Source organism: Meleagris gallopavo, chromosome 1 (assembly GCF_905368555.1).
Source record: "Meleagris gallopavo chromosome 1, MGAL_WU_HG_1.1, whole genome shotgun sequence".
NCBI classification, from domain to species: domain Eukaryota; kingdom Metazoa; phylum Chordata; class Aves; order Galliformes; family Phasianidae; genus Meleagris; species Meleagris gallopavo.
This window is the reverse complement of record NC_139404.1, coordinates 1706198-1733227: the sequence shown is the minus strand read 5'-3', so window position 1 is coordinate 1733227 and position 27030 is coordinate 1706198. Positions and strand designations below refer to the sequence as shown.

The 27030-nt window shown below is 38.1% G+C and overlaps 1 protein-coding gene across 1 annotated transcript in view; it reads left to right on the top strand.

Annotated features, from left to right (window-relative positions):
• LRGUK (leucine rich repeats and guanylate kinase domain containing) overlaps positions 1-27030 on the top strand; it is a 49456-nt gene that overhangs the window by 4427 nt on the left and 17999 nt on the right. The window contains exons 6-15 of the mRNA XM_010710159.4: positions 2373-2497; positions 5987-6130; positions 9049-9129; positions 10575-10661; positions 12234-12340; positions 16074-16193; positions 19214-19310; positions 20354-20467; positions 25003-25204; positions 26140-26253. Coding sequence (XP_010708461.2) covers positions 2373-2497; positions 5987-6130; positions 9049-9129; positions 10575-10661; positions 12234-12340; positions 16074-16193; positions 19214-19310; positions 20354-20467; positions 25003-25204; positions 26140-26253 — 1191 coding nt within the window. The remainder of the gene's footprint in view (positions 1-2372; positions 2498-5986; positions 6131-9048; positions 9130-10574; positions 10662-12233; positions 12341-16073; positions 16194-19213; positions 19311-20353; positions 20468-25002; positions 25205-26139; positions 26254-27030) is intronic.

Below are 27030 nucleotides of genomic sequence, written 5' to 3'. Positions count from 1 at the left end.
TTAGCTACTATTACTGAGGGCCTATGGAGGCTCTATGGAGAACAAGGCTGTTTAGTGCTAGTGAAGAGAATCTTTAAGTGAGAGGAAATTTCCTGGAGTATACCATTGCATACACACACACAGGCAGAATATTCTGCTACACAGAATCACAGAATGGCTTGGGTTGGAAGGGACCTCAAGGATCATGAAGCTCCAACCCCCCTGCCACATGCAGGCCACCAACCTCCACATTTAATACCAGACAAGGCTGCCCAGGGCCCCATCCAACCTGGCCTTGAACACCTCCAGGGACAGGGAAACCACAGTGTCACTGGTTCTTATTTTGCATGACTAAAAACACTATTGTGGCAGAAATCAGATAAGTATGAAACTGCAGATAGAATTTCTCTATTGCTTACTTTTCTAAGGTTGTTCATAGTGCTCTTAGTTTCTGTATAGACTATATATGCTTCTTTGAAAACTCTTCTGGAGCTTCACAGCAACGTGTGGCCTCATTTACAATTGCTTCCTGAAGCCTTGCAACCCTTTCCTCTTTGCTTCATAAGTTGCATCTTGATGTTCTGCTCTCTGAAAAGAAGTCAGCAGGCTGTTGCAGTTTTTTTTCCTGTCTCTTGCCCTTAAAGTAGCCCATTACCTAACAGTATTATTACAATGTCTTTTTAATGTAGGGACAGATAAAGCATTGGCAAGGTTTCCAGGTTACCTTATTCACACGTTTTACAAGGTGTGCAGGTGACATAATTCTTGCCAGAAAATGGCATTGAGATGCTATTCCTTTGCAATTCTAATTTTCCATCATAGTGCAAAAAATACATATATATGACAAAAATGAAAAGGGAAAAAGAACAGATTTTTATATTATGGATCTGAATCAGTATTTTTTCATTTGGTTGAAATGCTACAGCATGCTGTCTTCAGTTTCTTCATTTGCACTGATGCCAGTGTAACGGAAATAAAAGCTGTTTCATGTGTATGATTATAATGGGACACTCAGAAACAGAGGCAAATGAGGACAGAATTTAGAACAGTAAAGTGACACTGTTCTTAACCCACGTCAGGCATTCCTCATGGAAGACATGGCAGACAAAACAAGCTGTTCTTTGTAACCATAAATGGAAAAAAAAATTAATAATAAATATTGTGCAGTCGTGGAAATGTTTGGCATGCATTTCCTTTTTGACAGCAACTAAGCATTTCTTACCATATTTAAATGAATTCTAATGCAGATGGTAAGGTCATTGTAACTTTCTTTCTGACAGGTGCACATAGAAGCATACCTGACAGGAGTATAAATGAGTTTTCAAGGAGGAAGCTGCCCAAACCGGAGAGGAGACAGCTTGGACAATAATAGCTGACAAGGCATTCTAGTGGGCTGTTAGAAAACTGATTATATTAGTTCTTAGTGCTGAGCAATTTGCTGCCTCATATTGATGCTTATGGCTTAAACCTGTTTGTCTCGAAACAGGCTGGTGCTTGTGTTTACTGGCAGTGAATGATTTGTTGATCTCCTTCGTATCGACCTTACTTCTTTGCTCACTAAAGCTTTTCCTCCTTGGTTGAAAGAGGAGCAGTCCCATGCTGTATTTGCATCAATGAATATCTGTCAGCTATCAGTGCTTGTGCATGGTTCTGGTTTCTTTCCTAAGTGTAGAAGACAGCCAAGTGAGCTCCTTTGAAAAGATAAATCTCAGCTTCCCAGCACATTTCTTCTCCTTTCCTTTCCTACCTCAGCCTGTGAGTGCAGAACTTAGAGGTAGAATATAATTAAGTCCTCATATAAGATGGTGGCTAAGAAAAAAAAATAATAACAACAAAAAAAAAACAGTGTAAGGTTATGGTTATTAAAAAGGATTATGTTGGCACTGTCTAAGCTTACATTTCATTTAGATTTACAATATCATTCAGAGTTAGAAGAAAAAAATCCAGATAACTTGTCCACTGCCTGATAAGAGTGAGAACTCATCTGTTTTTGCAGGCAGAGTTCATTATCTTGAGTCAATTAAAAAATGTTTTCTTCTGAGATTGCCTAAAGGCATTTCTCTGTGTCCTGCTTGTTCTGGCTATTTTGCTTGGTTATGTCACTTGTTTTTCATATAAATAATTCCACATTGGACACTTATCCACAAAAAAGGAAAGGAGGGTAAATTAAGTCTGCAGTTCCACAGAAAGTTGTATCATTCAAACAAGGAAGCAGTACTTTTCAGAGCAGGCCTGGGCATGAGCAGCTGGGATGTTAAACTCTTTAGCGTGAAGCATTTGATGTCCAGCTCCCCATACCACAAACTTCAATCCCAGTGAGTAATGTGGTCAGCAATTATTGCTATAATTTTTGCATCCAATTATTTTCCTTGATTTCCAAATCCTTTACCAAGTTAATAACATAGAGGAAATAAGAGGACTGGAGAGGTGTCATAGTCTGACTCACCTTAGTTTGTCACACAACAGACTCACTGCAATCAGTGGCCTTGAGAACTTACCTATCAGAATACTCAATCTGGTAAGAAAGTACTTCGTATTGTTTTACTGTCAATCTTTATCAATATATTAAGGCCATAATAAAAGTGAAGTTAATTACATAACACATTTTCAAAGACACTACTCCAGCTGTCCATCTTCCATGCCCATCCTCCAACCATGTCCACTAAACTGTGGCCTTTAGTGCCAGATCTTCACATTTCTTGAATGCCTCCAGAGATGATGGCTCCACCACCTCCCTGGGCAGCCCGTTCTAATAATTCACCACTCTTTTTGAGATTTTTTTTCTAATATCCAACTGAACCTCACTTGGTACAACTTAAAGCCATTGTTTCTTGTCCTGACACTGGTTACCTTCAGAGATACATTTCCTCAAAGCTGTGTTTGTGATGGCAGTGAGCTAGGACACAAGAGAAAAAGGAGGACTGAGCAGCTTGCATTCATTTTTAGAAAACAAGTTTAGTATGCAAATATGGTCAGTTATTAAAGGATCTTGGATTTATCTTTAAGGATTTTGTAATGCAGCTGAAAGTCTTACATTCCTAATTTTGCATGAAGAAATCAGGGTATCATAGAGTTATCATAGAATGATAGAATGGCCTGGGTTGAAAAGGACCACAATGATCATCCAGTTTCAACTTCTCTGCTATGTGCAGGGTCACCAACCACCAGACCAGGCTGCCCAGAGCCACATCCAGCCTGGCCTTGAATGCCTGTGGGGATGGGGCATCCACAACCTCCTTGGGCAGCCTGTTCCAGGGTATATTTGCAATACAACATTTCTGGGGCATATTTTAGATTTTTAGTGGGATTTATCTCATCTGGTTACAGATTTCTGCAGTGTAGATCACTGCATCAGAGCTTGTTCTCTGCTGCCTCAAAAATCATTGGAGAGAAATGGACATCTAAACTACTGCATTATCCTCATCCTCAGTGGATGACATCTCTCTTAACGCAAGTTGCATTAGTCCTTGGAAGCATCTCTAAAGATAGAGATTAGCATCTCTAAATATAAAGATTGCTGAGGATTAACTAACCCATTGTAGATCTCTATCTGTCAACGCCTACACTTGTTTGAGTGCATCTGGCCCTTTTTAGAGTCTTGGAAAGTATTTATCCCAGTATTCCTCAGTTCCACCTCAGTAAAATGTTAACAGCAACCATTTCTTCTAAATTATTTCAAGATGCATAGAAGGAAGAGCTATCAGCATAGAGGCTGCAAAGTACAAGCAAAAACTACTTTTAATGCAATTATATATATATATATAATGCTATAAAAATACAAGTCTACATCTTAACAGGTTTTACTTTGTAATAGTACTTTAAAATAGTAATTTAAAACTGAGTATGAAAAAGCTATACATAGAAATATGTTCATATCTGCTACATTAGTGTTAAGCACCTACATAAATATTTTAGGTAAAGCGAATGAATCCTTTATTCAAGTATAGAATTCTTTTTCAATCCTTTTATAATTTTTAAGATTTTTTTATGTCTGTGCTGTAGTAATTCATGTAGAAGAGCAGAAGTAAGGTCTGTGCCCATCGCTGCCTGATTGTCCCTCATACTTTTTGCTGTTTTGGTACAGGCATTTGCATTCATAAGTGGGCAGTTGTATATTTTGAATAATATATTCAAAAATCATTCAGCAGTATATATTTAATGGATTTATATTTCTATCTAATGCCTTCAGTGGCAATAATACTATTTTTTTCTAATTTTTAGTGGAAAAGATTGGCAAAATCTTGTCTAGAAGTTTTGAAATGAACTGTAAGAGTATGAAAATCTAAGCTGACAGGAAAATCTTTTCTCTAAATAACTCTTCTCTTTACTAAATTGCTTAGCCATTGTGTACCTTGATTTCCTCATCTGTTAAAAGGCCTAATAATAATTCTGTTAGTAATGGTTATCTGCTCTGTGAAATGCTTTGGAGATCGTGTTAACAGCTAAGGCTTATTAATATGAACACGTTCTTCAGTTTGGGTTCTTACATGCTGATACGATTATTTATCCAACTGTTTGTCTTTTTTAATTAGCAAAGTAGATAGTCATATGAAAATTATGTAAATAGACAGATTTTAGGATAGTGTTTTCTTTTACTAATTAGAGTAAGATGCAGTTCCTCTTTTTTTTCCCCCTCTCTACCCATTGATTCAGATTCCCTTTCTATTTTCCATTGAGCTTTCAGGTAGAAGAGTAGTAAAGGTCTGAAGTTTGGAAGAAAGACTTCAGAAACAGTAAATACTGCCTAACTATTGCAAAAAAAGCCTCTGTTCTGCTTAAGCTTGCAAAAAATAACAAGTTCAACTCTAATGAACTGGGCTCTTAGGAATTTTATGCTTAGCAAGAAAGGACCTCTACACAAATCTCTTTTGTTCACAGAATTTTATGTGTACCTCTTGCATAGCATTTTGCAACTAGAACTCTGAGCTTTATCTTATTAAGGAGGTCTAACAGCGTACAGAAAGAGAGAGCCTCCATGCTATTAATAACCTAATTAAAGATTTAAAAGTCAGGAAAAATGTCAAGGACAGACAACTGGATTAACATTAGAGTCAGCTGGCTTATTTATTTCAACAGTTCCTAAATATTTATAAATAGAATATGAGGCTTCTAAAGTTTCAGCACAAGGTGATGCTGATGGAAAAATATAACTTGCAAGGTTATAGGGAGAGAAACATGTTGAGAGGCCATCTGGGTACATGTAGCCACTGAGACAGAGATGAGTGGAGAATCCTGCATGTTGTATCTGTTTAGAGTTCGTAGCAGGAATGAGTGTATGATTTGTGGGGTCCTGAGAAATGAAGCCATCTGGTGTCCCGTGATTAATATAGTTGTTCTATCTTGTAACTTGTTTGGAAGCAATGTAAAACAATGATAATTGCTCGAGTTCCCAAAAGCTTAGGTAATTTCCTGTCCAGGTGAACTTCCAGTAGAGGTAGTTAGGGGGGTTTTTTTGGAACATTTCTGGGCATGCTGTCACTGACAGCAAATTGTCTTCACTTTGCACTTATTAATGAACTTCTGTATCCTAAAGAGATTTTATAGATTACCTGTAGAAGAGAAGACAGTACTGTTTTTTTCTACCTTAATATTTTCATTATTTATTCTCTAATCATAAATGTAAACATAAACATAATTATATGTATGTATGTATATTGTATGTATTCTATATTTTTATGTGTATATCTATTTTCTAAATTTGAGTTTGATAGTGGCAAGCATACTCTAGGCAGTATGATCTCAAAAAGAATGCTAGAGCTCATTTTATACTGTTGTTGTCACTTGCTGTTATTCAAGGTGAGCAGAAGATAAGTTAATCAGAAGGTAGTTCTTTTTTCCTTGAGGAGTATGGAAAGCTGCAATATGTCATCTCATGATGGGGCCAATGCATAAAAGGCCTGTTTGTAATAGGATTCTCAATAATAAAGTGAACACTGTTCTTCCTCAGAGGTGTTGTTTCCCATCTGTAGAACTTTATCAGACTTCATATGTTTTCCTGTATTCTTAGAGCTCTAACCTGCTTGAGAAGATAACGGGCTTGGATAGCTTGAAAACTCTATGGAAGCTGGACCTTTCTAGCAATAAAATAGCTACACTAGAAGGCTTGGAGAGACATGATCTACTAGAGGTGATCAATCTAGAGGATAACAAGGTAACATATTTAATATTGACCTCAACTTTCTGAGAATGCATCCTTTTTTGTTTCTCCTTAAATCTGATCCCTTGAAACATCAAACAATGAATCTTACAATACTGCAAGAAAGGAATATTAGAAAAGATGCCATTTTTCCTTTGGTGTTTTGCTCCAGTATTGTTTCATATGTTGATTAGTAGTGTATTTCTCAGGCCTTATTTGACATCTCCAGGTTTATTGTTATGTAAGGATCACTTCTGTCGTATTTAGTGCTCGTGTACATAAAGAACTAACAGAATTCCTGTGTGTAGATACGATAGAGGTGAGTATTGGTGGGTTTTTTTTCAGTTTGATTATTCTTGAGGATCTTTACTTACATCACAGCCTTCCTACTGTCAGGAGGGTTTGCTAATATCTCTCAGCCCAATTTTACGACCACAGTTTCTTCTGAGCTCTCAAGTGGTACATTTCTGTAAGGCAGAACTGCGTGTACTCTCCTATAAATTGTGTTTTGTTCTGCAGCAGGATTTTCACAGGGAGTACAATGATACAATCCAACTCATTTGTATTTGAATTTTGAAACCCAGGCTACATATACCTAATCCTTTTGATATTGAATTCCCAGAGTCTCTAACTGAAAAGACTGTCAATTCATGAATCATTCTGACATCAAAGATAGATCTGCATGTGGAAAAAAAATGAAGAAAATGAGAAATAATAGTATAAACCAGGAACTGAACATTTTCTGTAATTTTCCCCCCCGCAATATACATTTATAAGAGAAGAGGAGTACAATACACTATGAATTCTTTTTCTCATGATGTGTTCAGGTTGACATTTCAAGGTGCATCAGTGTTTGAAATTACACAAGACAGGAAACTATCTAATGGTGTAGTTGTTATTAGTATTAATAACACCACTTCCATTGCCTCATATAGATTCTACTGTTCTTCATTGCACGTAGAAACTATTAATTTTGCCTCATCAAAATCTATCTCTGTTAATGGTGTTGTTGAAGCTGTTTAATGAGTCACCATTTTTGAACATTTCTTTCTGGAGAATAATGTAAAGAGAATATTGGCACAACAGCTTTAGCCTCAAGTTTTATCTGTCTAAAAAAGCTGCGTTAAGGGTTCTCGCTGGAACTCATTGTTCCAAGGTAAAGTTAGGTTGGTCTGCCTGCATCTGTGGTGAGAGTAGGATGCCAGCTTGGTGTCCCTGGAGACTGGGTGGACATGATATTCTGCAGATCTGTAGGGCCAGTCAGCAGACATAGGACAGAACTCTCAATGTTTTATTTCACTTCTGCATCCACAAGGTGGAATTGTCTCTCTGGAGTAATCCCACATGCTGTCAGTTGGGCCGATGAGGACAGTAGGTTTGTCTGCAGTATGTAGCTCTCACACTTATCATAGAATGGCCTGGGTTGAAAAGGATCAAAATGATTGTCTACTTTCAACCCCCCTGGTGTGTGCAGGGTTGCCAGCCACTAGACCAGGCTGCCCAGAGCCACATCCAGCCTGGCCTTGAATGCTTCCAGGGATGGGGCATCCACAACCTCCTTGGGCAACCTGTTCCAGTGTGTCACCACCCTCTGTGTGAAAAACTCCTTCCTAATATCTAACCTATACCTTCCCTGTCTAAGTTTAAAACCATTCCCCCTTGTCCTATCACTATCCACACTCATAAACAGCCGTTCCCCTTCCTGTTTATGTGCTCCCTTCAAGTAGTGGAAGGCCACAATGAGGTCTCCCAGAACCTTCTCTTCTCCAAGTCAGACAAGCCCAATTCCCTCAACCTTTTTCTTAGGAGAGGTGCTCCAGCTCTCTGATCATCTTAGTGGCCCTCCTCTGGACCATTCCAAGAGCTCCACATCTTTCTTATGTTGGGTGCCCCATGTATAACCCATATACAACCCATACATATTTAGGGGTTTTCAGTTATGGACTGTCGGTTTTCTATGACTTATCTGGGAAATCCACTCAAATGACAACCTAGTCAAAATTGTTCTGCAGGGGGCTTGTTATCTCAGAAGGAGTATTGAATAGAGTGTGGTTGAGATTTGTATTTTTAGAAACCTCATCTAAGCTAACTAACACATGGGGATGGTTCAGTCTTCCAACGTTTAAAGAAAATTAATTTCTTTAGAATTCCATTCATCCCAGCCTTGCATGGGTCATGTCCTCTGAAACTGTCTTTTTCCTCTGATTATAAAGTGAAATTGTTAAGTGGCCGATCTGGGCTAATTAATTTACAGATAGCTAAAATGAGTCATTAGGAATTCCTTTTTACCCACTTTGTTTTAACTGATAGCCTTACAACTGTTCACTGGGTGCCACTGGCGTGACTTCATGACTTCACTTTGGGCACACAAGCTTTGGTCAGTCCCACCTAACTTCTAAAGCATAATGGATATGGCTGAGTGCAGCCAACCAAGGTTTTCTTTGTGAATAGATGAGATGTTAAGTGGGATGCATTACCCTCTGGACATAAATAGAGGTAAGAATAAGTATGCTGATGTTTTTCAGTTAAGTGCTGCAAGTTAGATAGTTGAGCTTCAGTGAAAAGAAAATCTCCTTAGAAGGAATTATTTTCGCTAGTCATGAAGCACAAATATAACTGCGGAATTGCCTCACTTAAGCACATCAGCCACATAAAAGTTAAATGTGTTATGGCTTGACGTTTGAAAGAACAGGAAAAACGCAGGTGGTTCGAAATTACTGTGTTATATTGCTTCTCCAGCTAACATCCAAGTTGTCTGCCTTTTGTGGCTGAAAATGCCTTATTGAATGCAGTTAACATGTATACCCAGTTTGTGAGTATAATTACTTCTTTATTTCCAGATTTTAGGAACAGGAATGAAAAACTTTTTTTTTCCCATAGTTATCATTGACTCTGTTGCTGCTAATTTATGTTCTGTTTTTGTTGCTAATTAGATTGCTGAGCTGAGTGAACTTGAAAGTATTCAAGATCTGCCTCTCCTCAGGGCTTTAAATCTTTTGAAAAATCCTGTGCAGGTAAGAAGAAAGTAAAAATGAAGGCAAAAATATGAACCTAGAGCTGCTGTTTTGTGTCACACTAGATTCCATTTAGATTCCTTTTCTGTCTCTGAGAGTAGCCAGGCCATCTCAGGGAATGAGGATTAGAAACAAAGTAGTGATGAGCAGTTGTTCTGCCAGCATGGTTACCCACCTTTCTTTGGGAACTTCCTAGCCAAAGCTATATATGAATCATGTTTCATATCTACACAATAAATCCATGAATTTGATCAATTCCATTTGTTAATACTTTTGCATTCGTAGTATGCAATGATTTGTTTTTGGTAGAAGATCCCACTTTTGTTTGCTTTGAAGGTACAGTCTTGTTCATGGGAAAAACTCAAAGGAACTTAATAGTAGCCCTTTTCAAATAATGTGTCTCTGGAATCTCTATCATCTTTTCATCTTTAGGATTTACTCAGTCCTCGTTTATGGCTCCCTTAATATTCCTCAACTAATGAATTAAACATCTGTTTTACTCAGGTTTTCAAGAAATGTGTAGATGTGGCACTGAGGGACATGGTTTAGTGGGCATGGTGGTAATATGTGGACAGTTAGACTAGCTGATCTTAGAGGTCTTTTTCAACATTAATGATTTTATGATTTACAAAATGTCAGATATACTGACTTTGACTCTGCATTTGTAACTTGTCCTGAGTAATCCAAGATGAATCTTTCCTGACTTTTGTGACTTCTAGATTGCTTGAATTGGTGCTGAATTGACCTTGGTTGGCCTCCACTTGCTCACCAAACCATGCTCTCACTTCCCCTTCTCAGCAAGATGGGGAGAAAATAAGATGAAAACACTCATGATTCAGAATAAGGACAGGGAGATACCTCACCAATTATGATCACAGGCAAAACAGTCTCGAGTGGGGGAAGATTTATCACCAATTCAAAGTAGAGTAGGCTAGTTAAACCAAAAAAATGACTGAAAACACATCCTCTCCATCTTCTTACACAGCTCAACCTTTCTTTGACTCTTCTGAAATATGCTGTCCCAGGCCCCCTCCATGTACTGAAGGCCTTTTTCCGTTTACATGACCTTCTCTTAAGCAGATTCTGATTTTATTCCTTTAAATTACTATTTTAATAGCTTACATGAACAACAATCATCTTAAGACAGCCATTTGAGTTTTGGTTATTGGTGTCAACTTTTTATTTGAATTTTAATTATTCGTTTTTATTGTCCCAGACTTAAATTCATTGTTATAAATGCTTATATAATGCAGGTTCTCTTCTAAAGTTCCTACAGTCCTTCTAAGGTTGGAAGTATTAGACATAGATGATTATGTAGTCCCAGAATAGATAGTGCTTTTGGTTCTCCAGCAATCTTTTTATATCACATTGTATTGAAACCAATTTGATTTCACCTGATAGATATTAAATATTAGATTGATGAATCTAGGTTCTTTTTCCTTCAGGAACAAACAGATTATTGGCTATTGGTGATTTTCATGTTGCAACAACTAACAGAACTGGATCTCAAGAATATTTCAGTGGAAGAAAAGGTATGTAAGTGTATCATTCTGAATTTTTTCTAAGTAAAGAATGCAAATCCAAAAAAAAAAAAAAACAAAAAAAAACCTGAACAACTGTGCATGCAAATATAGGTTTGTTGTCATTTGAGCATGATGAGTCTCCCATATTTCAGACTGCAAGATAGACTACAAATTCAGAGACTTTTGCTTCTAAATCCAGATACGGAGCACTTGCATGTAAGTGAAAATGCAAAACTTAGCTAAAAGCTTTGTTTTCTGGAGAAACAGAGTCATAGAATCATGAAATAGCTTCAGTTGGAAGGGACCCCAAGGATCATGAAGCTCCAACCTCTCCCAGCACAGGCAGGGCCACCAACCTCCATATCTAACACTAGACCAGGCTGCCCAGCGCCCCATCCAACCTGGCCTTGAATACCTCCAGGGATGGAGCATCCACAGCCTTTCTGGGCAGAATATTTACTTAGCAGCTGTGGTTATAATGTGTTCTTTTATAATGTGTTCTGGATGTTATAATGATACTTATTTCCAGGTCTACTCAATATAGCTTTCTCTGTAAAATCTTCTTCCCTTCAGATAACTCCTCAGGCTACTTACAGTAACTTTCTATTGTAATATAAACCTTTTCTTCTAGTGCTGCTATAGCTAGAACTGCTAGGATTAACAGTTGCATATTGGCGTTGGATTTAAGGGAAGAATTCTTAAAAAAAAATGTATAAAAGATCCTTACAGGAAATTCGTCACTCCTATCTTCAGCTACATAAACTTCAGGGATCAAGGCTCTTGTTTAATGCCAGCCTCTTGCTATCATGAATATGAATGGATGATACCAGAGATGTTGATCTTATTCTTTGTCTCATGTAACAATCTGCTTTCCTTCTACACACATATAGTCAAGAAATCTTTCTTTCTTTATGGACTGTAAAAGTAAGCCTAGATGACTGATTGAGACTAGCACACAACTTTTGTGTGGTTGAAGTTACTTCAAAAGTCCTTTCCTCAGGTTATTATAGGAGAGGCAAGCATTAATAACAAAAAAATAAAATAAATACAGCCCATTGGAGGTCAATACCCTCAATAGAATAAATAGGGAGAATCCTTGTAGTTTCAATGCTCTTCCTCCCAGGAAAGGCAGAAATGCTTTGTCAGGAGAAAATTGCAGTTTGCTTACTTCGTTAATACCCATTCTGTTCCTCTTCTAACAAATAAATGAATGGCTTCAGTCCCCAAGGATTTTAATTTGGCATCTTCCACCAGCACTGAGAGGATGCAAATTAATGGATAATTAAAACCTGAGCAGAATTACCTTGTGTCTTATGTAGCATCCTGTTTTCTTTCCAGTAAAAGGTTGAATATATTAACGATGGGGAGCTACTTCTGGCTACCTTCCATCCATCTATCAGACTGTGTTTAAATCTCCCAAAAACATTTATGTAGCAGAGTGCTTGTAGACAAGCCAAACGCAAAGACTGACCCTCAAAAATATGAAGCCCTCATTATTCATAGTGATCTTAGAAACGCATTGCAGTTGGAAATTACATCACAGCCCTTCTCCCTTCTTTTGTCCCTAAACTCTGGAGACAGGTTGATGCTGTGAATCAATATGACCCTCCTCCAGAAGTTGTTGCTGCTAAAGATCATATGACTCAGCTTATGTATAGCATGCTGCAGCCCCAGAGAATCTTTGACAGGTAAGCTTACCTCCACTTCACATCTGCTCCTGAGGGTGGCACTCATGTAAAGCAGAATATGTTGGCATATTTAGAGGGACATTTTTCTGTCCCTCTCCCACCTTTAAATTAATCTAATGAAGAGGACATGTTCCATCGTATTCCGTTAGCAGTCTGCGAATTAGGCAGATCTTGTTTGGTTGAAATGGATTATGAAATGAAGTTAGTCGTTCACCTCAGAAGTCTGAGACAGATTGTCCACAACTCCATTTCTTTTAAACAATCTGTTGAAACAGATGGCCATTTGCACCATAAATGAGAGATGTAAAATTTCTATTTCTAAAAGGCAATTTGAAAGTCTCTAGAGGGAGAAGAGAGCTGTAAAACATTTCTTCCTGTTCTGCTTATTCCTCTTCACGCTACTGGCGTACTGGTGTGAGCAAAATGGCTTTATTTTGTGGCTCTGGGACACATTTTTATATTCATAAGGCAAAATCTTTGAGTTTGTACTTAAGGAAGTCCAGTTTGTGCCTGTGGGAGGAGATGATGCTGTCTGCCATTTAAAGAACAGAAGGGAAAAGCAAATCAATGTTCTTTTTCTGACATTGCCATTGTCATGCCAGGTGACTTCATTCTGTCTTATTTCTCATTTAGAAAATGGAAATCAGCATACTTTGCTGCTCTGTAGATGAATTATGATAGTTGCTTGATAAGTTTGGAATGTGCTTTGACGTACGCTGATGGAAGATACAATGACATATAAGTGGTTTGTTATTTTATCAGCTACAGTGGGTGTTGAAATCAGTTTGTGCCCAACATCCTGTCTTAGCATCATTATGGGCATCTTAATTCATAGCTAAGTAACGTGATTCAAGATCCATGATTCAGTGACTTAATTTACATTTTTAGACGTCTGTGTTGCAAAGCTGGTTTTATTTCTGGGCTTCATGATGACAGATAAGAACTATCCCTGTGGTGATGATAGCTCTGAGAATTTGTATCAGCCTATTAAAAAAAAAAAAGAAAAGCCAACCAACCAAACGAACAAGAATAGTTTTACCTAAAGGCATGGATTTCTTCCAATGCAGACATAGGCCTTATTTAAATATTTGTTTATTGGATTGTGCATGTGTATCTTCATTGCTAGAAAGGAACAACTCTGTTAGAGGCATCGTGTACACAAACATATAAATAAGCAAAGCAATATTTATGGTACTGACCAAAATTGTTAATGATGCTTCAAATGTTTGCCTATGCTCAGCTGGAAAATACACAACACAGTCATTAATGAAATCTTCCTAATGATGATACGTTGCTGTCTTCCACGCTATAAACTGCTTACTGGAACAAGATTGGTGTAGTTCATTTGCATCTATCTTGTTAGATGAGTTTATAATTAATTCTGGTTTTAGTAATATTTCTATTAAAAATAAAGCCTGAAATCAAAGGAAAAGGTTATACTGTTACTTACTCCAGTCAGAAAATATTAGCATAAGTTACTTATGCCATTCCCTCTCTGTGTGCCTCCTGATGCTATCTTTAATTACATAGTAACAGACCACTGAACAATATTATGTATATTTTTTCCCTGACTCTAAATGCATGTGACATTTAAAAAGGTGGCTTGACATAGTTATAAATGCTGTGGGGGGAGTGGAAATTTAATAACAGAGGGCTCTTCAGTCTATTGGGCAAGCACATGATGAGACTTACTATCTGGCTTTTGAGGATAAATTTATTCAGAGAAAAAAGAGGGCAGGATTATTTTTAACAATGAATGTAATTAACCATTGGAACAATTTACCATGGGTACCAAGAAATCTCCACAACTGGAACGTTTTAATTAAAATATGCTCTGACAGAACCCTCAGCATCAGGCTTGAAACAAGAACTGATCTGAGGAGCCAGCATGATGAAGGGGATCTGGCTAGATGATCATGAGTCCCTTCTGGCCTTGAAATCTATTAACTGTTCACAGCTGTGTATTGCTCTGCTCACTAAAGAAAGTTGAAAGATGAACATTAAATAAACCAAGAACTCCTTACCAGATCCTGCTTTTACATTTTAGCAAAACCAAGGCTTCTGAAAATAGGTAAGTGGTGATGTAATGAGAGATGGTATTGTGGAAAATAAATCCAAGGAATATGAAGGTATGTTCTCTGTTCTAGTAATGGGAATTTATTTAGAGAGAGTGACAATCCCAACTAAATAGGCTCTGAGCACCCTGATCTTGCTGTAGATGTCCCTGTTCCTTGCAGGGAAGTTGGGCTAGCTGACCTTTAAAGATCCCTTCCAACTCAAAATTATTCTGTGATTCTGCTAATAAGCTTATTGTGTTAATGTTGTCTAATTTTTGTAAATGTCACAGTACATTTATAAACAACCAAAACAACCTTAGGTCTCTAAATGGTGCTGCTGCTCTCTTGCTTGAAAATAGTCCAGTAAATGGAGCACTGGACCAGGGTCTTGCTTCATTTTACAATTTAGTAACCCCACATATATACAGCCTCAAGCCAGCCAATTTATTAGGTGTGTGTGTGCTATGTCTTCTGTGAGAGTAGTATTTATCTACTTCACTGGAGAACTGGGATACTGAATTACATTATTATCTCGGTGCTTCTCAAACATTCAGTCCCATTACGTCCGTATAATCTGGTAGAAGATGGAGTTGTTTTGTTGAACCTAAATAGAGGTAAAGCTATTACTGTGATTTTATTTATTTATTTATCTATTTATATTTCTCCCCATGTTTGTGTTTGATGGCCATCATTACTTCTTGTGGATCTTGTCACGTGCAAGGGAAGAGTTAAAAGAAAGGAATCTGTTTTCAGGAATTTATGCTCACCTGCTGTAAATCACATTAAATGCAATCTTAGTGCACAGAGGTGGTTTTCTTCCTTTAAAATTGAAGTTGTTTTTAAAGCTGCTCATTAGTTAAAAATGTGTGTTTCTGAAATTATTTCAGCTATTTTTGACAATATTATCAAGTGGCATGATCTCACAGCCCAACTGAGATTTAAAAATGAGAGTTTAATGTTGCATTCTATTCTATATGCCTAAATTGCTGGAATTCAGAAATGCAGAAATACCATTTATTCCAGTATTTAAAGCTGGAAGAGGAAATTCAAGAATCAAACCATCTGCACAGCATGGAGAAAATGGAGCCAAAGTGAAGGCTTTGTGTTTTTGCAACGATTTGATTTCTTTCATTGTAGTTTTATTTGTGTTCAGTGGAGTTTAAGTTTTTTAGTGTCTCTCATTGTACTGAACTGAAGAGCTCTTCACAAATTACTACCTTCATCTGGCAAGGTTAGCAAGAATATATGCAGTAGTACATAAAGATTTGTAGGCCTGAGTTGGGGTTCACTCCAGGCTTATTGTCCCGATTATTAAAATATTACCATCCCTGCAATAGAATTGGAAAACTCTTAACAAAACCCAGCAATGCTATAACCGCAGAGGCAACTTCAAAAAGACTGTAAATCAGAGAAGATATTGTACACTTAATATTATACCCTCAGCAAAAGAGACCCAGGGGTCTTTATTGTGGCATTCTGTTCTGTTTTTATGTTTAGAGTGTGTCAAACTGAGCACACGCTTTTCCTGATCTTAATCTATGCTGTGAACAATGAATAGCGTGATGGATAGAGGAAATTAGTGGAAATGATGATAAAGTCTCTGCAGAGGCTTTATGCAATGTTGTGAAGATTTTATTTCTAAGTAACCTAATGCCTCCTTGTTTTCTTTCTTGTAGCACTTTACCTAATCTCGATGCTCCCTATCCCATGCTGGTATTGGTTGGCCCTCTTGCCTGTGGGAAGAGAGAGCTTACTCATAGGATCTGCAGACAGTTCAATAATTTCTTCAGATATGGGTAAGTTCACTCCTTGAGGTTAAAAGAACACAGAGATCGAGACTTAAATTGCTGGGTTTTTTTATTGTGTTTTTTTTTTTTCCCCCAAAGAAGTTAAAAGTTAAATACAACCAATAAATGTTAGTAGCTGTGCATTTTATCTCTTTTCGTAGTGCTTAATTGCCTGAAGTCATCAGATACTTTCTTTAAAAGAAATGCCATTTAAATTATTTTGTTCTTTTCAAAGGTGAACCACAAGGAAGCAAACAAAAAAAGTGTCATTTATATTCTGCTTATTGATCTGTTCTATCTACTCTCACACATGCCCTTCAGTCTAAACATCTGTTTAGATATGTATCCATTTCTCTTAAATTTTTATAACGTACCTGCATGTAAACACATTAGCATGCATGTGCACGCTGCATCCAGAAGCTAGGCAAGAAGCAAGTGCAATTGCTGGACCAGTTTATTATCTTGCAAGTAGTGCTATCAAAGTAAATGGCACTTTTCAGCCTTCACCACCTGCTGGGAGGAGTAATTCTCCCACTCTGAAAGGCCTGAATTAGGATCCTTTCTGCCTTGGGCTCCCTGTGTATTTAGTGGAGAGAAACCAGCTCTTTCCAGGGAAGATTCAGCTTTTGTGAATCACGTAACTATCTTCAGTGCCCACAGATAGGAATTGTGGCTAAGTCAAATCACCACTGTCTGGCACCTAAAACTAGGTGGTACAAGCTGTTCCTTTTGTCTACTCACCCCATTATTCATGGTAGCTAATTTCCAGAGGTCCTCTTATAGATCCACATGCTATATGGCACTGATCTGAAACCCTGTATGCCTGTTATACTGTCTCTCCTCTATTTTATCACTCTTTCTCAATTGTTTGTTTTTGTAATCACACAATTTTATCTGTTCATTTTTTTGAATCATACCTTGGCCATAGTTTCGTATATATGGTATTTGCCACAACATCTTGGATCCATATTCACGCTGTCCTGGGTACTGAGCATAAGTTGGAAGAAAGGGATCATGGGCATGTGAATATTTGAGAAATATTTCTCAGTTTCACAGCATGGTGGAATCACAATCTGCATGTTGATGTAATAACACAGAATCATTGAGGTTGGAAAAAAGGTCATCCAGTCCAACCATCAACCCATCACCACCATGCCCACTAAAAAATGTCCCTCAATATCTGGTATAGCTTTTTTGGCTAACACACTACTCCACAGTGAAGAAGCTTACATGCCTGCACTGTGCTCAGATTAATGACCCAATCCAGCACATGGCTATAAATGAGCAAACCAAAAAGGGCATTTTAAGAAAAAACCTGAAAGGGTTATGCAATTGGAAAAATGTATTTTCTTTACCTAAAAAAAATTGCTGTTTTGAAAGATGAGATGGGAAATTACAAACTAATTGAATGTCAATAGAAATTTTCTAAGCACTGTGTGTTGAGTTTTGTTTTGCTTTGTTTTTTTTCAGGAGCATTGTTTTTATACTGTTTATACTATTTTACTTTCTAAAAGTTTTATGCACGAGGGGGGGGGAGTAAAGGGGAATAGAGACAGAATCTTAACAGAGCAGATAATTGCAACCATAAAGCAAAGTTGTATTTTAATTATTCAGTGGAGATTTAAGCAATTTTATGGCTTACTCTTTTAAATTTCAAACATTCCACTCATTAAAAATGTATTTCATGCAAGATACTTAAGCAGTTTGAATGTAAACATGGCTTTGCAATTAAAAAGGGTTGTAATGTTTAAAAGTGTTTCAAAAAATAAAGTGAAATTAGACCCTCAAACCATCTGGCTTGTGCTCAGGATTGACCTTTAAAGCTGGATGCGTTCATAATATCTTAAGAAAAAATCAGCCCTTTGAAGTGCTATTTTACAGACTCCATGTGTAGCACACTGTTCTCATTTGCCATTGCTTCCTGATGTGAAAAGAAAAGAAAGAAAGAGAATTAATGACTCAGAATAGCAATGCTCTGGGCAAATCCTAGGCTAGAAAAGCAAGAGTTGAGTCTTTGGCCCATGTTCCAGACAATACTGACTTGGTATGAAGTGGCTACTGGTTCTGTTTTCTATCATTTCCAGCTCTAATCTCTAAATTACCTCTCCCTATCTCTTGAAAATCTATTAAAACCTTCTCAAGAAATGTGGCAACATGGGTGAACCCAGTAGGTGGTATACTAGCATGGTATGTATTTTGCCATACTTTCCAAAACAGTCCAACAGCAGTTAAGGAGAAAATGCTGTCAGTGTGAATTCCGTGTCATGTTTTTATTCCTGTTATCCAACAATGTGAAAATTAAAAACAAAATCAAACCAGAAACAATTAGCAAAATATCATTTCCTAAGAACATGAGCCACTGATTAGCAAAGCTGGTATTAATCCAAGCTCAATCCAATGTTGCTACTTTGCTGGGGCTTTCTGGACTGGTTTTGTTTTAGTGTTTTGATTTTGTGTTGGTTTTTTTTTCTGGTAGTTAAGTTTCCATTTCTGAGGCTTATCCCATTATCCTTACATGGTGACAGGCAATTACTTTTCTTGCCTTGTGTCCCACTTATCTCCCTAGTTTCAGGACTATATCTCCTCTTGATATTAGGGCACTATTTAAAGATTGGTCTTTGTATCTCTTTCTTAACCTCATAGTTCAGCCTAACTCCTGGTCTCCTTTTCTGTATTCAGGATTCTACTTTATATCATTCACAAGCTGACATAACTGGGAAAAAATGGTTTCATCGTTTCTCTATTACAGGGTGCTATGACAGCTTCAGCTCTGGCTATCCTGGGTTGGAGGGGATTTACAGCCAAAATGTAATGTTACATTTAAACTTTTTTGTGTGTATTTATGAGTTAATCTTTCAAACATGCAGCATTAGTGGTATGATTTGCACCTCTTTATATTTCTCATATTTCTTCTCTTCTTAAAAATAAAATGATTTGTAGAACTCTTCCTTTTTTCTCCCCATCCTAACCCATGGCTGCTTCTGTGATTGAAAACAGGTTCTTTCTTTATTACACCATTTATCTTCCAGTCCCTGTCACACCACCAGGGCAGCTTACTTTGGTGAAGAAAACAGACTTGATTATCATTTTGTTTCTCAAGAAGCATTTGACAAAATGTTGAAGGAGGTGAGTACCTCACTGGTATTCTGGCAGGACTGTTTGCTACAGAGTTAACTCAACTTTTCCATCCAAGTCATCATTCACAGTTATGTGAATGAATATGAAAGCTCATATAAAACAACCAAAAGTTCACTGTATATTTATGTTGTCCTTTCTTCTGTATGCATACACAGAAGCTATTCTGTAGGTCTAATGGACAGTAGGAATCTTTAAATAGCATTATAAAGTAGAAATAATCTTATTTGCATGTACAAGTATCTAGTGTGGGTACAAGAAGCATAAATTCGTGAAATATCTGTCATCTCCCTTCTAAATTTTCCAGTAACCCTGAAGGGAATGCAGTCTTTTGAATTTTAGCAAATTCCCCCTAAAGGCATTGTGCCTCCAGCTAGTGTTTCTGATGTCTTTTGCTGCCTGCAATAAAATTTTGGCTTGAAAAGCCACAACAGAGCTCATTATTTGTACATGTACAAACAAGGGAGCCAACACAGTCTTAAGTGACTGATTTTAATGGTTCTTAATAGTAACTCTCAGTAATGAAGCAGTTTTGCTTACATTTCTCTAGACATACTGCTGGAAACCAAATTTTCAGTTGTTAGGTATTAACTTTGAAATTTCTTGGCCAATTATGCATTCTCCTTGCAGGATTGTTTCTGTCCTCTTTTCTTTGGCACCTTCTATTTTATATGGCATAGCCATATGGTTTGATGTATTGTCAAAAAAAAGGATGCCCCTTTGTTTTAGATTCTGCTTTTTTACAGAGCGAATGAATAACCAATGAAAGCTGTAACCTGTCAGCAGCTTGTTTTCAAGGCTCTGGTGTTTTATTATCCATGAACAACATACAAGCCCTTGCCCTGCAGACCAGCTATGTGCTCTCCTCTGCAAATGTTGTGTTCCCACTGGCCTTATTATCATTGATGATTTAGTCAGGGAGAAAATCTGTTGGTAAAGCAAGCTAAGAAGTTCACAGTAATTATGCTCCTTTAAGAAAGTGGTTTTCATTAAAATACTTCCTTTGTCATTATATTCACTGTTTTGAATTTCAGGGGAAGTTTATAGCAACCTTCAAATACAGTGGCTATTACTATGGACTTGGAAGAGACACTGTGGATTCAATTGCCAGAGAGGGTCTTGCAACATGTATTCATTTAGAATTAGAGGTAAGAATCGATCTTGCTTAAACATTTTTGAATAAATAATTTTGTGAGAACTGCTGCGGGGAGAAGTTCATGCATTTTGACTGAGTTTTATTTCAGCAGCCTAGACTTATCAACTTAGTGACTTTGGAGGTATTCTAAGGCCTTACACCAGGCCTGCTGTGGATCACGGAATCCCAAAATCACAGAATCGTAGGGGTTGGAAGGGACCTCCAGAGATCACTGAGTCCAACCCCCCTGCCAAAGCAGGTTCCCTGGGTGGATTTTAGTGACTCTGTTGGGCTTCATTAGTGTCACTGGAGATGCATTCTTTGGGTTGAATGAACGGTATCTTTAATTCCTCTGCTTGCATCAAGTAGCTCTCCATTGTCTATGCATGAAACAATACCTAACATTTCCTTTACAGATACCCACTTTTAGTCATGTGCACCCCATGGCTGGCATATTAAAATTTCTTAGTCAGTTTTTCCCATCTTCAGTCACCTTATCTCCCCTCCATGTCATTGGTATTTCCATTATGGTATCCTCAACTTTTCATCCATATTCTTTCCACCTATCCCCAGCTTAGAGAAGGGCTGGCCTAGAGCTGCACATTCCCTAAAACAATGCTATGCTTCTCCTTTCCTGATGAGGCAACAGAGAAGGCAATATTTGGGGCAGAATTGTTAAAAGATGGAATCTCTGTAAGGGATTATTTTACCTTCTTTGAGATTTCTCAGGTGCACATGCACAGATGGCAGAATCTCAAAAGTCTTGCTATGTTAGGAAACTAAGTCACAACAATGTGCCAAAATCTATCTATTGGAATCCCCAAATAACAACATTTTATCTCGTTCTCTAATTAAGAACATTTCATTACCTTAGATGGTATATTAGGCAAGGGTTGAGGAAACAAAGAGGAAAGGCAGGCTTCATTTCCTGCTAAAATCCAAAGCTCCACCTATCTACATAAGCTTCCAGAACAAGAGACTCTATGGAGTGCCCAAAACATGATATTGAGTGTTTCTGCGTTTCACTGTGTTTGTAGGGCTTAGCTCTACCTCTAAGGGATTGCTACAAGTTCATAGATACTACTACACTCCTGGATATTACTGAAGTTGTTGTCATGGACAGACAGCTAAGAAACTTCTTTGTCACTGAAGTTTTGAGGTCACATAGTTATAATGTGCACTCTCGTATCACTGTGGTCTCTTCTAGCAGATGAGAAACAATAATGGTGAGTTATGTACCTGAAAAAAAATTATCCAACTCCATTATCTTCTGCTAGGCCCATAACAAAAGTGATTTAACACCATTAGAAGAAATTTTAATTATGGTCCATAGGCTGAGACTAAAAATTTAGAGCGATTCATTCCCTTTAATCTACAGTATATCTTTTACTGATAAAGGAGACTGACGCAGATTTTAACATTTACATCTCTCTGAGTCCACACTTGCAGTTAGTGAAGCTGCTGCAATTCTGACACACAGTATGCATTGGAGAAAGCACATTTGCAGTGCTTTTCATTTGCTTGTGCAGCCATGAATATCTGGATAGTAACAGAAGAGCTGCATGTTCCAGCCGAGGGCTTTGTGGCAGAGTGGCTCACGTGTTTCATTATGCTCCCAGAACTGTAAGTAGAATCATAGGGTCATTAAGGTTGGAAAAGACTACAAAGATCATCTAATCCAACCATCAACCTGTCCTAACCATGCCCAGTAAGCTGTGTCCCTTGGTGTGGCATCTACCCTTTTCTCGAGCTGGACAGTGATTCCACCTTGTACACCTTGTCTCCTCCCTAAGATCATACTCCTTTGCATTTGATGCTGGTTATAGATCCAGGCTGTGGAGTCAGAGGAAATGAGGTAAATGTTAGTTATGTCTTTTCCATAACCCCATGCTATTAACTGAAGAAACTTTGAATGGATGGGCATCTTTAACTCAGGTAGCCCTTTGGCCTTTCTTGACCTGAGTACAGGAAGGACGTGGAGCTCTTAGAATGGTCCAGAGGAGGGCCACTAAGATGATCAGAGGGCTGGAGCATCTCCCCTGTGAAGAAAGGTTGAGGGAACTGGGCTTGTTTGGCTTGGAGAAGACAAGGCTCCAAGAAGGTCTCATAGTGGCCTTCCAATACTGGAAAGGAGCACATAAACAGGAGGCGGAATGGCTGTTTGTGAGGGTGGTGATAGGACAAGGCAGAATGGTTTTAAACTGAGACAGGGGAGGTATAGGTTAGATATTAGGAGGAAGTTTTTCACATAGAGGGAGGTTACACACTGGAACAGGTTGCCCAAGGAGATTGTGGATGCCCCATCCCCACAGGCATTCAAGACCAGGCTGGATGTGGCTCTGGGCAGCCTGGTCTGGTGGTTGGTGACCCTGCACATAGCAGGGGGGTTGAAACTGGATGATCATTGTGGTCCTTTTCAACCCAGGCCATTCTATCATTTTATGATTCTCATATAGAATCTCAGGAAACTCAAATTATTTTTTTTCTAATTTTCTGAGTATCTCCTTGCTTTCAAACAGTTTCAACTTCTGCATTTTCTCATTCTTTATTTTAAGGTCACTTCTTCTCATTTCACATTAGATAGTCACTCAACCTATAGTCTCCATGTAGTAAATTTATTGGGCACACCAAGAACTTTCTGTATCTCTTCTTTATTTCTCTTCCCTGTCCATCCCTGATGGGCCGCCTTCCTATTCCGATGAAGTTTGTGGTCATGTAAATTGTTTGCTACATTACTTCCTGATCAGAAAGAGACATAACTCATGGTGTGGCTTGAGATGTGGAGGATGTTCCTAGCCTTGAATGTAGCGATGCTTTCTGCTGCTTGTTTCATCTCTGAAAATTTACAAACATAGCTGCCTGTAGGTGGCCATATAGCCAGATGCCAAGATTTGTGCCCCAAATTCTCCCTTCCACTTTTCACCAAAATTAATAGGATTTTCCCCAGAATTATTCCCTGAAACTTTTTTGAATGAATCAAAGTACAGTTTCGTACCTAGCATGCTAAGCAAATTAAAAACCAGTAAGTGTTCAGCCAGTTATTGCTTGCTGTATGATTTTGCTTATATTTGACTATTGAATTATTATGGGAATCCCCAGTTTTAAGCATGTGGCTTTCAGTTCTGATGGAACAATAGCGTTCAGTTTTATCATATTAGTTCCTTTATATTCCTGCCCACTTTAGCAAAGAAGCATGCCTCAGTGAAAACAAAGTAAGCTTCCCTGCAATTTCTGTACTGCAGTAATGTGTATGATCTCAAGATAATTTGTTCATCACCGTGCAATACAATGATCCTTGATATTGGTGTTTTTCCAAAATGGTCAAAACAATCGTTTGCTATTCTTTTGTAATCTCTGAAGAATTTTGGTCCTAAAAAGGGAAAGGTGTTTTGCCTTTGTAGTTGTTAGTAGGGGGTTTTTAAAATGAGTTGTCAACATTTGAGTCCTTTGCTCAGAGGATATTCATGTTAGTAGCTTCTTTTTCTTCCTGAGATCCTCTTGAGAACTTCTTTATGTTTTTGGTAGCACACATTTACACCTTTCTCTTTTGTCACTGGTCTGCAGCTCTGGGTTATATAGGATTCCTATTATGTGTGCTACACACTGTTTTTTCTTGTCCCCCTTTTAACCAGTGTTGTCCACCTCCAGAGCTGCATTTTTTTAATGACTACTACTGACATGTTTATTGCTGTGAGATCTGCACTGTCAGGCCTTTGCTCCATCTGCTATTGTCCTGTGTCTGTACTCCTTTGCACTGTGTCCTGTCTCAGCTTCTTCAGGTCTCTGCTATTGTACTTGGCTCTTATTTATCTACTCTATATTATTACGTTCAGTCGTAAACATCCCATAGTACCTGGAACAATTGCTTGTTACTGCTATCTAAATAAAACTATGGTTTTACTACACTAAGAGAAAAAAAATCAGATAGCTATCACACCTGGTCCACAAAAGAAATTGCTGTAACAGCTGAGCCAAGTAAAACAAAGATAAGGGTAAGTCAAGAGATGTCCAGAGGGAGCAGGACAAGCCTTAGTTCTGAAGCCCTGGAAACTCAGTGTCACAAGCAGTGGCAATATCATATTACAGGGCTCCATGGTTAGAGTTCTGCTAAGTATTCTGTTATTCTAAGTATTCTGCTAGTATTCTGTTTTATTTATGTAGAAGGAGAGAGAAAAGATTATTCAATATATGAGTTGGTGTAAAATGAGAGCTGCTGAAAGTTCAGGATTGGTACCTAAATTAGAAGTATGATGAAGTATGCTGCTTTAAATTGCTGTAAGAATTTGATTGAAGGGTTTCCTTTAAAAGTGTGTTTAGAATAAAGTAGTGCTATTCTTATAACACTTGTCACATGTAGACATCGTGGCACTTCACCTGGAGCTTACCTCTTTTGTCAAGCTGGATTCCAGATCTTGAGATTTTGGATTCAAGTTACCAGTACTGCTTTTACAGTGCTTTGTGATAAGTAGAGTTGTCCTCAGCTCAGGTATAAATTCAATGGACACTCAGTTTCAGGAACAAAATGTGCTTTTCTGTTTCATTCTAAAGGGTGTGCGTAGCTTGAAAACTACCTACTTTAAACCCAGATACATCCTGGTGGTACCAATGAACAAAGTAAAATATGAGGGACATCTGCGAAGGACAGGATTATTCAGCAGGCCAGAGATAGAAGAAGCAGTATCCAGAGTGGACATGTACATCAGAATAAGTGAGGATATCCCAGGATACTTTGATGCAGTAATCAGCACAGGTGAGTTAATTTTATGCTTTAAACCTGACTTCTCATGTTACAGCAGTAAATGGACTGTTACAACAACAGGTGGATCCCATCATTGATTTGCTGTGTTCGTTTTTGTCTCGGGAATCCAAACACTCTGGAGATTTGTCAGGAGTGAATTATTTTGTGTCCAAGTTGTCTCAAGGCCCATCTAGAAAGGAAACCAAATAATTGAACTCAGCAACACTAAGAGTTGTCTCCTGTAAGAATGTCAAACAGATGTTCAGTGATTTATGTTAATTGTCTGTTAGCTTCTGAGTAGGGGTCAGAGAAGCTTTTGACCTAACAGATCTAATTATCTCTGGACCAGATAGACTTTTTCAAGTGTTGAATTGACAGCTGATATGCATCTTACTATAAAGAAGAGGCTGCTGCAATGATTTTCCTTGTCGGATTCTTCTAATTAGTAACTTGTTCAAGTCTTCCAGCCTGAGACAGGCAACACATGAGTGGTCAATATTTCATTAAAACCAATGTTTGTTTCTTGATATTAAGGGATTGAGGGCAGCAGAAGGTGGAGAGGAATCTTTCTCTAATTCATTCAGCATGTGCCCTTTTGTTGAGGTCACTTTTCAGTTCATCACAGTGATGGTGAAATATTTATATCATAGTGGTAACAAAAACATTATCTGTAGTCATTGTCAAGGGTTTATGGAGCTTACAGTTAAAATAAAGCATTAAAAAAAAATACCCTAAAACACAGTAAACCAAACTGTAGAATAGAGTGTAGAAACTTCGAGCTGAATTCCAGATTATTTGCTTGAATGTACTGCTTATGAAGAGGAAGATTTTTCAGAGATGAGCTGGATGAGTTAAGAATGCATGAGTTAAGATTGCATTTTCTGTGATTTGTGACTTTGTTCTGATGGAAGCTTGTTTTTTCACCAAATGCTTATCCCTTTCTGCAGATGAATTGGATGAGGCATTTGCAGAGCTGAGTTTCCTGATAAAGGCATACCTGGGTCTGGAGCCACCTGCAGTTTCTGATAGCAGTCAAAACATGAATAGCAAAGCAGGAACAGGTACTGTGTCTGGGCACATGCTACTTCTGCTTTTATCAGTAGAGTATTCCTGCTTATTTGTTATGAGAATTAAAATCTGTGAATGATGCAACCTGTGAGACCGCTCGCCTCTGAAAGCTTTGTGTGTTTCTCTGTAATGGGTCTCCTGGGCCGTTTCCTCCCTGGGATGTAAATCTTTAATGGAGATCTTTCTTGGTATTTTACACTGCTGTGTGCCCTGAGGCAATAATATGCAGAAAGTAAAGTTACCAGACTCTTCTGAGGATGCTTTTGGGCTGAGGATCTCCCGTTCATTCCAGATGAATCACAAGCTGGATATGTGTCCCTGGCTGAGAGCTTTGTGCCTATCAAACTCGAACAACAAGAAAAGGGCATGGCATTGAGAGCTTAGTTTTCTCTCTCCCTCAGGATAGCCAGAAGCATGAAGAGATATATGAACACCAGGATAGTAAGATGAGTGAAGGCATCTTAAAAATTCACTCCAAGTGCTTTTGGGGTTACCCACTGCAGCATAAACCCAGATGATTGGCACTGTGTTTAAAAGAGCCCTTTAACTACTTGAATAACTGAAGATGAAGCCTCTTGATCACTTCAGGCTAACCCAAACACATGCTGCTGCAAAAAGCAGTCCTGCCTGTGTGTTTCTAGTCCTCCCTTGCTCTCATTCCTCTGATAGTGCGGTCACATGTAATTCCTCCAAAAACTAACCCAGAAAAGAACACACCTGACTTTCAGACTGATGAATTCCTTGATCTACCTCATTGTGTAGCTGTAGGG